We start from the raw sequence: 11,960 nt of genomic DNA, 5'->3' as shown, positions 1-11,960 counted from the left end.
ACAAAAATTTTTAATATTTAAAAAAAAAAATGGAAAAACTACAAAGAAAAATAATGTACATACAGTTTTTTGATAAATACACAAGAATTTTTTTGTTTTTTCCTGAAAAAATTTTTTTTCAAATTTATATCCGTATCTAAAAATTAAAAAAAATTTTTGGATACCGATATTTTCGAAAATATCTAAATTAGAAAAAATCCAAAAAATGTACATGTGTATCTTATAAAAATTAACAAGTACTTTTTTTTGTAGTTAAAAAAAAATTTTTTTTCAAATTTATATCCTTATCCAAAAACTTAAAAAAATTTTTGGATGCGGATATCTTTGAAAATATTCAAATTTCAGAAAAATCAAAAAATGTACATGTGTATTTTTAGAAAAGCTATGCGTATAATTTTTGATTTAAGAATAAAATTATTTTTTAAGGAGTTATTTTGAACCAAAGCTCTCAGCTCAAAAAACGCAATTCGGAAAAATGTACATATAAATAATTGAAAATAAATGAAAATGACGAGTTTTTGAGAAATTTGGATGATTCAGAACTTTTAGAGAGCTTTCCAAAAATCATTTTTGGCCATAAAAAATTTTTGAAAATTTTGTACACAGATTTTTTCGCGCCAAATAATTCCATATGCGTCCATTTGCCGTAACTCCATTCCTACTCGAGATATCCGTAACTAAAAATTATTTTTATCGGCTGTGTGCTAACTTCAGGGTCATAATTAAATTACTATAAATGAATTTGTTTAAAAATGTATTAAATCAAAATTATTTTTACATTTAAAATCTTTAAAAGACGAATTAATTTATTTATAAAAAATTGAAAAAATTCTTATCAATAATTTACTAAATTTAACGTTTTTTAAATCCATATTTTTTCCTTTCGTAGAACAAATCGGTCTTAGAGCTACCCAAGTTGACAATTTTGGGACATCCGTCTCTCTGTAACAAACACAATAATTTTATTAATATAATTTTATAAAGCAAATGAGTTAATTAAAATAAAGTAACAGGCAATAGTTATTAATTAATTTTCAGTTATTTAACTTATGAATTGACAATTAAAAGCAATTCTTATAATGAGAATTAGTTTCATAAATTCAAATAACAATTTTTTATGTTACTCATAAATTAAATCTTTAAATATTCATAAGATACTTACATCTTTTTCCTGAATAGTGCACTCCTTACAGTAATAGGCGTCTGATACACCTGGGCCACCACAAATCACGCAACGTCCTTGGTACGAACCATAATTGCATTCATCGCAAACTCTGACCAACGTGCATGGTCGGACATAACTATCGCAGATCACACACTTTCCATCACATTTTTCGCATAAACGACCGATAGCTTAAATAAAAATATAATATTATTAATAAAATAAACTCTTAAACTAATCCAACCAAAGTTTGAACAATTTTTTAAATTTAATTACTCCAAAAAATAAGTGAAAATACATACCAACACCCGGTTGCTTGCGACAAAAAATTAAATCAGCATGATGTTTGGCCATGGTTTAATAAATAAATTAAATTGTAAAGATTACTCTACACACGTGATGTTTGCTCCGAAATACTCCTGTCAATATTTCATACCTCTAAAAATTTTACCTGCAGGAAAATTTCGGTAATGAGAATCTGTTTTTTATTATCTCCAACAATCACTTTCAATACATAGCAATGAATTATGTATGATATTAAAATTAGCCTTTTTTTGGCAATTTTTTAATTTTATTTAACAAAAAAATTTGTTCCGAAAAATTATTTTTAAAAAATTGCATTTTTAATTTTTTTTAATTTCTACATGTCAATTTTTTTAATAATTTTTTTCAGGTCATAATTTATTTGTTACAAAAATTTTTAAAATTATCAAATATCTGCTAAATTAATTTTCATGAATTATATTTATGAAAACTTATGAATAAAAAAATAGTTGATCGATGTATTCTTAAAATGAAAATAAATTAATATAACATACCTTGAAGAATTCCGTTAAATAATTTAAAACATAAAAAAAATTTCTCTACCGGTGAAATAATTTCTGTATATTGTTTTAAAATAAAAATAAATTTTAATAAATTATTTTCAGATGGATCCAACTAAACTTAACCTCAAAGAATGCTTTTGTGTTGTGTTTTATATATGACTAGATTTAACGTGCGCGCGCAAGCGCGCGTCTGAATTTTAGTATGGAATTATACCTTCATGCTTATAATATATTTGACTAATCACATTACGAATAAATTAGCTTTACATCTATTTCATCTTAATTTTATGTGGGGATTAATACTTTAAAATCAATTTTTCATGGTTGTAATTAAACAACATCTGATTGCTTGATGTGTATTATCTAAATAAATGTGATATGAAAAATTTTTTAAACAAAAAAAATAATGATAAAAAATTGAGAACATACTAGTGGCGCCAAAGAGAATAAAGACGTCGGTGTTATAATGCCGCAGAATTTGGATCTTGAACCGCTTAATTTCGCCTACAATTTTGTCTAAAAAAAAAAGAAAATTTCAATGAAAAAAAATAATTTATTTATGTCATTGATGATAAATATATTTACTAAAACAATTTGTGATAAAAAACCAAAGTAGTCATGGCGAAACATCACCCAGATTTAATTTTCTGCCGAAAACAACCTGGAGTCGGTGTGTAAACAATAGTAACCTTAACTCTTACAATGTTGATCTATTATGCAATATCAATAATAATAATTACAATAAAAAAATTTTTACTGTTTCAGCAATTGGAAGATTATGCGAGAAGTGTGATGGAAAGTGCGTCATATGTGACAGTTACGTCAGGCCTTGTACTCTTGTAAGGATATGTGACGAGTGCAATTATGGAAGTTATCAAGGAAGATGTGTTATTTGCGGTGGTCCAGGAGTCTCTGACGCTTACTACTGTAAAGAATGTACGATGCAGGAAAAAGACGTAAGAATTTTTTTTTTTAATAAATTTTATTACATTAGTATAACAGTTAATTAAATATTTTTTTTATTACATTTCAGAGAGATGGATGTCCAAAGATTGTTAATTTAGGGAGTTCTAAGACAGATCTATTTTATGAAAGAAAAAAATATGGGTTTAAAAGAAGATAAATCACTATTTATATATTTGTTACGTATTGAATAAGTAAAGATATAAATAAGATACGGGATTATTTAAATGAAAGACTTAAAGTTTTTTATACTATAGAAGCCAAATTAATAAGATTAGTTTACACGTAACAAAATAAAAAAAAAAAAAACAATATAATTATAACGTTATTTAAATTTATTTTTATAATACATAATTATAAGTAAAATATTTAACAAAACGTATTTTTTATTTAAATGCAATAAATGCATTAAGATATTTTTTGTCATGGATTTAAATATATGAATTTGAAAAGTTACATCTGAGTATTCAATCAAAAATATTTTCTATACAGTTCCAGGTGTCAAATTACGGATAAAATTTTAATTAATTATTGTAATAATTTTGATATTATTAAAAAATATAAAAAAAGATTTTATATTAACAATTGATCTTCTCAATTAAAATAATTCAGCGTTAGATATTTTACGCTCAAGTTAGATGTTTTTGATTTTATACAAACATGAGACCGTTTAAAACTCTAACATAATTTTTTTCTAATCTATCTTTGCAAACTTTCTAATCGAACGGATTTTTATTGATAAATTTTCAATTCGTTGAAATCATTTTCTCTATAAGTAACATCTACTATTTTCCACGAATAAATTTTAGTCTAATCTAAGATTTGTTTTCTGTATAATTGACTAATCTAGTGATTCTATTTTCGTGATAAGTCGTCGTGATATCAGTTGCTAAAATCTATAAAACCTCAAAAGTCATTGATATACGTTCTGCTACAATTGTTAATATTGACTAATGATTTTCCCAAAAAAATTATAAGTAAAATAGTGATGTTAATCAGATTATTGTTACAATATTTGCTGATAAAAATATTAAAAATATAATATATGTATAAAATTGCAATGTGTAAATAATAGCTAAAAAAAAAATTACTAATAATATTGTCACTAATTAATTACGTAGCACTCTAATTATCAATTCTATTGGCATCGACTTAAAGTTTATTATTATTCACGCTAATTATTTTTATTAAAACTAAATTAGTGATCTGACGGACGGAAACATTTAATATCGCCCTCTTATATATCAACAAATATATATTATTATAATTTTTTATTTTTTTTTTATATATAGCTTTTTTTTTAATACTTATTAACCGCTTCGTCAGATTCAATTGATCTTGCTCTTGATTAATCGTAATTAACCAATAAATTAATTTATTAATATTCCTGCGATGGAAGAGATCAGTATTATATTTATAAATTTATTTTTTTTTCAAATTAAAAATATATATGATTTTTCTCTTATGCATACTATGGAGCGATCATGGATCATTTTTTTTTATAAATTATTTTACGTACTTACGTAATATTTTTATGTATGAAAATAATTTATCAACGTATAACTCCCAACACCTTTTAATTGTATGTATATTAATAGTATTATTTGTTTCTTTGTTTATTATTGTTAATAATTATTAATTTGTTAGTTAATTAATGTAATAATTCGTGATTGATATTACTTTGACACACAATTATTAAATCAATTTAGTTCACCGAGAACTAAATTTATTTCAAATAAAAATTGTTCACTCTGCATTGTTGTGAATTGACGTATGAATTAATCATTATGATTATTATTATCTTTACGTATCAGGAATTGGATCAATGTTGATTCCTTTACGGACATCTATCTCTCATCTGGACAGAGAGGAACTCGCAACAGAGCGTCCACTTACAGCTGACTGAAGGCTCATCATTGATCCCCTGAAAAATTTATTGCAATAATGAAAATACGCACAAGAGCGTCTTTGTGAAATTTTATTAATAAAATGTAATTACCTATAATGCGCAGATGGTAGTACTTCGTAAAAGTACATAAGTTGAGCTTTATGCGAGCTTATTGAAGGTAGAAATTCACCCTCATCCGGATTTTTCCATTGCAAAATATATGTTCCCGGTTCTTGGATTATATGTGTACCCTAAAATTATAAAATAAATTTAATTATCTGTATAATTAAGAGAAAAAAATTTTGTCTCCGGCATATTTATATGATAAAATGAGATTTTTTAATTAAATTCGGTGTCATTGGGAAGGTCTTGATTTGAATTAGAGCTTTTTCAATATTTCATATGCTTTTCAGCAATAATTAATTTTTTATGATAAGTTTTCGAAGTAGTTGTAAGTAGATTTGAATTTCGCTATACAAGTCATAAATCCCGGAAAAAATTTTAAAGTTATGAAAAATTCATATTATTTCATTAATATTATTATAAAATAAAAATGATAATAATAATAATAATAATAAACATAACCAAAAGATCCAGGTTCGAGTCCTGACCTGAGCGTTCCGAATTATTTTTTCGGTTACTGAAAAAAATTTCACTGAGTAAAAAATAACATCTTTATATAATTCCAATGAAATTGTCTTCAAAATCAAAATTTTTAATTATTATATATATTCACCCGAGGATGGTATGAGTGATCATACCGACAATATTGTGGTAAAAAATAATTAATAAATAAAAATTGAATAGTCTCTAAGTGGATCGGGTGTTGGCTTAAAAAATTATAATAAATTCTCTTTAATAAATAAATAATAATAATATTTTTTTTTTTGGAACAAAAAATGGAGCGATCATATTGGGGGTGCTTGTTTTTCAGGAAAATTGTGGGTATGATACAATTATTATCATTATAATTTCTATTTTATAATAATTTTAATGAAATAATATGAATTTTTCATAACTTTAAAATTTTTTCCGGGTCTATTTTTTCCGATTACCACATGTCGTTTGTTTATTTTGTTTTATATGTATAAATGTGGTTATAGGTCAAAAATTAATTTATATAATTGAGAGACTAAGAAAAACTTTGTAACGAGTATATCTTCATCTTATATTGGGTTTGATATTTTTTCAGCTATAGTATTTATGATCAAAATAATTGAGAGAGTAACGAAAATTTTGTGACGAGCTTAATATTATTTTTAAAGGAATTTTTATATTTAAATTTGGTATCATCAAAAAAATCTTTACAAGAATTTGTGCCTTTTCACAGTTCTATATATTTTTCAGTGATAGTCTATTTTTTATGTTAAGATTTTGGAGCAGTTTTGAAAATTTTTTTCGTCCTATAAATTTTTTCCGTCCCATTTGTCCATTAAAATATTTTTCATTGGTCCTGCCATAACACTATTATTTTTAAAATTTACTTAAAAAATCTCCAATGTACAGTGTGATTATAAATATCAAAAAACTATTGAGCCAAAGTTTCTTATTCATAATACATAAATCTCGGCAGTCACATAGTGACTGCAGGTGGCTAGTATCTGTTGATCAAATTCATCAACTAAATATTTTACCTGAATGCTTTCTCCATCGTGACAAACAACACTCGATTCAACTTTAACACAGTTGACACCGTCTTTCCACTCTTTCAATGCATCAGAATCAGCTGTTGTTATTTCTAATGACTCTGTTAGAAAAATTAAAAAAATTTTTCCAATTACTTATAAAATTCTTTGGAAGAAATAGTTAATATGAATGAAATTTTTTTGTACTCGTCCTAAATAAATTACCATTGATATCAGTAGCATCTTGTTTTTCATGTAAAACAGTGAAGATAACATTGTGACGCATAACATCAAAGTCCCAAGTAAGTACAGCACCCGGATCATTAGTGTTGATAGCAACATGATGAACTTGACCATGTGCTAAACTTATAGAATGATACAAACTATGTTCATGGTCATTTGAAGCTGCTTCCAAATCCAATCTGTACAAACTCTTGGGCACAACTCCGCCTTCCATAACATAAGTCTAAAATAAAATTCAGTCAATAATTATATTAAATTACAAGGCTTCCATCGATAACAGAAATAACAGACACAGCACTTATTCTATTGATACACGAATATGTAAATATTTATTATCGCAATGTGTAATTAATGTGTGTATTTTATTTTCAATAAGACATTATCTTGACAATCAGACAACAAAAAATGATCGTGAAATAAAAGATCTTTTTCAACAATTGAAAAATTTTAAGTCACGTGCGTTGTCTGCATGTGTAGTTTAAAAAACATCACGTTGTACGAGTGAACGATTTAATACAAGTACAAATTTTGCACGTGATAATGATAATAAAAAACGTGATCATTGCGTCATTAATTTTAATATTTGCTTTTTATTAGTACATCTTACGTTATTACTTGTCACGGTGTTACTGTAATACCGAGTTGGTATTGTTAATTCATCGACCAAAATACTGTCCTATCATTTTATCAAAGGTTTATTATTATAAGTACAACTAAAAATAAATTCCACGATTGACTTACCTCAGATGGCCCACCAAGAAAATCAGGAATATATTCAGCGTCAATGTAATCGGTTAATCCTCCTTCATTTTGTTCTTGGTAGTCAGTTCCACAGTAAAATATAAATTTATTTCTTGTATTTTCATCTAAAAACAATAACTTGTCAGTCATATAACCCAAGAAATAAATAAATAACTAATTTAACTTACGTATAAATGTACTAATTAGTGTCCATAGTATTGGGAAACATCGAGGAGCACGTATTATTAAGACTCTACCCATTGTTTCTGGGTAATTCGCTTCGACAATTTCAATTATTCGCAGTAAAGCCTGTAATAATATTACATGTATGCTATTAAGAGAATTAGGTGAATTTGGTGACAGATATATATATATATATATATATATATATATATATATACGTCAAAACTAGGTTAATAATGTGGTTTCACTTGATATCATTAGAAATGTCTTGATTTAAATTTGTGACTTTTTATGGTTTCAGATGGTTTTTATCGGTAGTTAATGTAATATAAATATTCTGACTAATTGTAAATATATTTAAATTTCGAATAAAAAATTTATTTATTTATTTTTATTAAATTTAAATTAGCATACTCGAAATCCTTGAAATTTAAATATTTAAACAAACGCGTAATGACTTTAGGTTGGTAGTCAATATTATTTTTTAGATTCACATTAAGCTTGCGTTAATTATTTATTAATATTGACTTACTTTAATTCCAGGACGCCATAGATGACGCATATTTAATCCTTCGAGATCGATAAGTAAACACCACTGAGACACTGGATGTCCTAGTACAGTAGTAGCCTCTTCCATTAGCGACAACCCTTCTTCACAAATATGTAAAGCCTAAAAGTATTAATATAAATAATTCAAGTTAGCCAGTAAAAGTTTTAAACTATTGTCCACGCTGACGATAGTAAGTAATTACTTACCAACAGCAATAATTCATCTTCCCCGATCGATTTCAGTAAACCTTTGACGTCCATTTGTCCAAGTCGTAAAATGTAAAGCGGACGACCATCTATAAAAAAGACAATATTTTAACATACTTCTTTTTTTTTTTTTTACAACTATTGATTTCTTTTTATCCTCACCTTTGTCACAATGATGCCATCCACCAGGAAAATAATCCTTTACGACGCGCGGAGCCTCATACTCATCCAGTAATTTGTCAATTTGATATTTTTTACGCCAATGAAGCGACTGTGTCAACATTTCTTTAGCTTTATCAACCATAAATTCACGGGCGCGTAAAAACCGCAACAATGTAGCGTCATTTGGCACCGATGCACCTCGTAATTCTTGTATACTTTGACGTAGTTGTAATAGTTTACTTTCCTGCATTAAATCTAGTTTACCTAAATATCTCTCTATGTAATCAGAAGATAACTTTATTTCTTTGTTGACTGGTAATTTTGTTTCTGTCTCAACATCATTTTGATCCTTGCTTTCTTCAGTCTCAATCCTAAAAATATTTAATTAAATCAGCTTTTATAAATGATACTTTTAGATAAGTATGTAGTAAATAAATCATAAAATATATACTGACGTTTTTTCATCTTTCGGAGGGTTTTTTTCAGGGTCAACCCACGGCGCTACGTATGTTACCCCTTGGTCTTTTAGCTCATTAATAAAATATTCAATTATTTCCTTACCCTAAATATTTAAATCAATATAAATTAATAAGCCAATCATAATCAATTTGGTAAGTAAATAAAATAATAACTAAAAACCTTGGCTATATTTTGAGCGTATTGCTTCATGGCTAACTTTTCCATTGAATTTTCAAATCCAAAGAAATTTTTTATATCCAAACTCGCTGTTTGCTCGAAGCAGGTCCATTCGCTGTTTTCTGGGTGTATCTAAAATATTAATTTAATTAATAAAAATCCGAACATAAATAATAATATTAATGTTAAAACTTACAAAATATCGGCATTTCTCAATAACTGTAACACGGGATGAAAAACTTTCATTCCACGCTTCTATTTCTAAAATGCTATTACGTCTATCTAGGACATTTTTTTGTATAAAGTAAACGTAATCGACTCCAATTATCTGTAAAAAATAATTACACCAGCTGATGAATAATTGCTGCTATTAAAAATAATGATAAAGAATAATAAGAACCTTCTTCAAAATGTAAGGGGCTTCAACATTGAGTTTACATCGTCTTTCAGTGGTTCTAATTGATCCTCCTTGGCTTTCTTCATCTTTCGTAACATCGCATCCGACAAAAACAGGAATTTGTGGACACGTGGGGAATCTTTTCTCGTACGCCTTTTTATAAAATTAAAAGAAAAAAAAAAGAACAAGTTTGAGTAATAATTATTACAAACAAGAATTTAAGTACATATATCTAGAGTCTATAGAATTTTAATGATTGACTATGGTCAAGTGATTGCTATAATCAATAGCGTGTCTCTGTCAATTACGTGCATGAATAGCTTTATTATGACCAATCAAAATAATTCAACTTCTTATTCTCCTTACAATTAATTTATATTTTTATTTCAAGTCAAGCCACTTACAAACTTGACAGGCAATAAGCATTGATAAAAAAAAGAGCAAAAATAATTACTGCTGATAATTAATGAATGATGATAATGAAGAAGAGTTAAAGTAGAGAATTACCAGGTGGATTTAATTAAAGAAATTAATTTAAATTACTCAGGAGTAGAATAAGATTAAAGTCTTGGAAATAAAAAATTGTTATTGTTGATGTTAGTTGTGAATATCAAGGTTTTAGTACAAGTTCAAAGGCTAACCTTTGGCATTAAAGAAACTAAATAAATAAATAAATAAAATAAAGTGCACAAAGGTAAGAAAGTAAACTTTATACTGTTTACTATTTGACGGCGTGCAGTATAAATTGGCATTGGCATTATATACCCGCGTTCACATGCTTATTATAGGTACATACTATAAGTTAGAAGAAAGTAGGTAGCTGGTACGAGAGATGAATGTTTGATGACAGGAGAATTATTTGAAGGCTACAGACACTATCTATAATAATAAACGCACCAGCATAACAAGTGCAAATGGGTGCTTGTAGACCCGTACGGGCGACTGGTACTGTTGAACCATTTTATCCTTTTTTTCTTATTCCTTATTCCTTAAACTTGTTCTTTTTTTTTTCTTACTATGTAACAACAGATAAGATTTCACAACACGTTCACTTTTTACTCCTTTGTGTACCTTCTTTGTTTATTTTTTTTTTTTTAGTTATTTAGTTGAGATTGAAAGTGCAACGTGATGAATTTATATTATGACTTATGACTAATTGGATGCTGAGGTATTGTTAAGGAAGTAAATAAAATTTATTTTTTAGGTCGGCTGTTAATCCAATTGTCACAGTTCGAGATATCACGGACGAATGCGATTCTGAGGTCTGGAAGGGGCGTGATTTCGTTGTTGAAGCTCCGATCCTAGTGGACTCTGGTGGCGGTCAAGCAATTATATTTTATTGTAAAATGCGGGAAAATTTAAATTTTAGTGTGAGTTTAAAATTAGCGGCCAGCTGATTCTTGATAATTTCAAGTAATTTTAAATTTAATGATTGAAAATCAATCTTGAAAATTGTACAGAAAGAGTTATTAAGTTTTTAATGTATTTTTTTATCATACTATTTTTGTAACGAATAAATTATTAATAAATTTTTAAAAAGTATTACTTCAATCATGTAATATTTTTTTTCACTGTTTCATTTAATGATCGACGGCAAATAAAAACAAGTCTACATACAGTTCAGTAGTTAAGTAGAATTATAAAATATCGCAATTAGGTACAGTGTTAAATATTAATTTATAAGTATAACTAAAATAATTAATTTGAAAAAAAAAGTTTAAAGATTGCTTCAAGAGTAGAATTACCTGAAAATTAAATGAAAACTTTTAATTGTATGTGGAATTAGTAAGTGCTCAAACATATATGTCGCTCAAACATAATTTATATCTATAAATTATACTTTAATGATAAATCTTTTTTTCACTATTTATTAATAAGCATAATTAATAATTAGTCATAAATTCTTGTCATGAAAATAAATATTTGTATGAAAAATTCTTTGTTTGAAAAGCGGTTTGGAGCATGAATATGCTTACTAATTTCTTCCGTGCGTGCAGTTATTAAAAACTGAGAATATTACCTGTTGTTATCAGGATACAGGAATAGCATATAAGCCGCGGATGATCTTTAGTTTAGTATATTCGACCAAATTGTTGAATTTAATTAATTAGTCCAAAAATGGTTTGCCTAAAAACTGTAATTGTTCTCGCGGTCTTGGCTTCTGTTGTCAGAGCTGCTGAAAAAGAAACAAACGTATTTCCCAATATTGTAAGTAAAAAATTTTAATTAAGTTATTAATATTTAATAATAAGATATGTTACTCATATTTGATTTCAGAATACAACAGAAATATTTGTTCATTGTTCACCAACAAATATCAGTTTAAAATACGCACCAGAAGCGAATATAGCTGGTAAATTTTATTTTGAAAACTCTA

General features: G+C 26.8%; 3 protein-coding genes across 5 annotated transcripts; 1 reads left to right on the top strand and 2 right to left on the bottom strand.

The window, feature by feature from the left end:
• Nucleotides 1-810: 810 nt before the first annotated feature.
• Nucleotides 811-2,215, bottom strand: LOC123265687 (PHD finger-like domain-containing protein 5A). The gene is made up of 4 exons (XM_044729543.1): nt 1,981-2,215; nt 1,465-1,613; nt 1,163-1,353; nt 811-942 (listed from the first exon to the last, which is right to left on the bottom strand). The coding sequence occupies exons 2-4, from the start codon at nt 1,514-1,516 to the stop codon at nt 853-855; spliced, it is 333 nt and encodes a 110-aa protein (XP_044585478.1). The 5' UTR covers nt 1,517-1,613; nt 1,981-2,215; the 3' UTR covers nt 811-852.
• A 243-nt stretch (nt 2,216-2,458) lies between these two features.
• Nucleotides 2,459-3,296, top strand: LOC123265688 (PHD finger-like domain-containing protein 5A). Its single transcript, XM_044729544.1, has 3 exons — nt 2,459-2,659; nt 2,755-2,945; nt 3,023-3,296. The coding sequence occupies exons 1-3, from the start codon at nt 2,608-2,610 to the stop codon at nt 3,110-3,112; spliced, it is 333 nt and encodes a 110-aa protein (XP_044585479.1). The 5' UTR covers nt 2,459-2,607; the 3' UTR covers nt 3,113-3,296.
• Nucleotides 3,297-4,228: 932 nt separating this feature from the next.
• Nucleotides 4,229-10,852, bottom strand: LOC123265682 (protein real-time). 3 transcript variants are annotated; one of them, XM_044729534.1, is made up of 15 exons: nt 10,481-10,852; nt 9,587-9,736; nt 9,383-9,514; nt 9,190-9,318; nt 9,006-9,112; nt 8,551-8,921; nt 8,389-8,477; nt 8,165-8,302; nt 7,638-7,758; nt 7,450-7,574; nt 7,316-7,384; nt 6,691-6,931; nt 6,475-6,587; nt 4,952-5,091; nt 4,229-4,876 (listed from the first exon to the last, which is right to left on the bottom strand). In XM_044729534.1, the coding sequence occupies exons 1-15, from the start codon at nt 10,541-10,543 to the stop codon at nt 4,807-4,809; spliced, it is 2,058 nt and encodes a 685-aa protein (XP_044585469.1). In that variant the 5' UTR covers nt 10,544-10,852; the 3' UTR covers nt 4,229-4,806. The 3 variants fall into 3 exon arrangements, with proteins under 3 accessions (XP_044585469.1, XP_044585471.1, XP_044585470.1); XM_044729536.1 differs by lacking the exon at nt 10,481-10,852 and adding an exon at nt 10,380-10,446; XM_044729535.1 differs by lacking the exon at nt 7,316-7,384.
• Nucleotides 10,853-11,960: the final 1,108 nt, after the last annotated feature.

The sequence above is a fragment of the Cotesia glomerata genome, linkage group LG5 (genome assembly GCF_020080835.1).
Source record: "Cotesia glomerata isolate CgM1 linkage group LG5, MPM_Cglom_v2.3, whole genome shotgun sequence".
Classification (NCBI taxonomy): Eukaryota; Metazoa; Arthropoda; class Insecta; order Hymenoptera; family Braconidae; genus Cotesia; species Cotesia glomerata.
The sequence above is the reverse complement of the archived record's forward strand: the minus strand, read 5'-3'. Positions and strand labels throughout refer to the sequence as shown.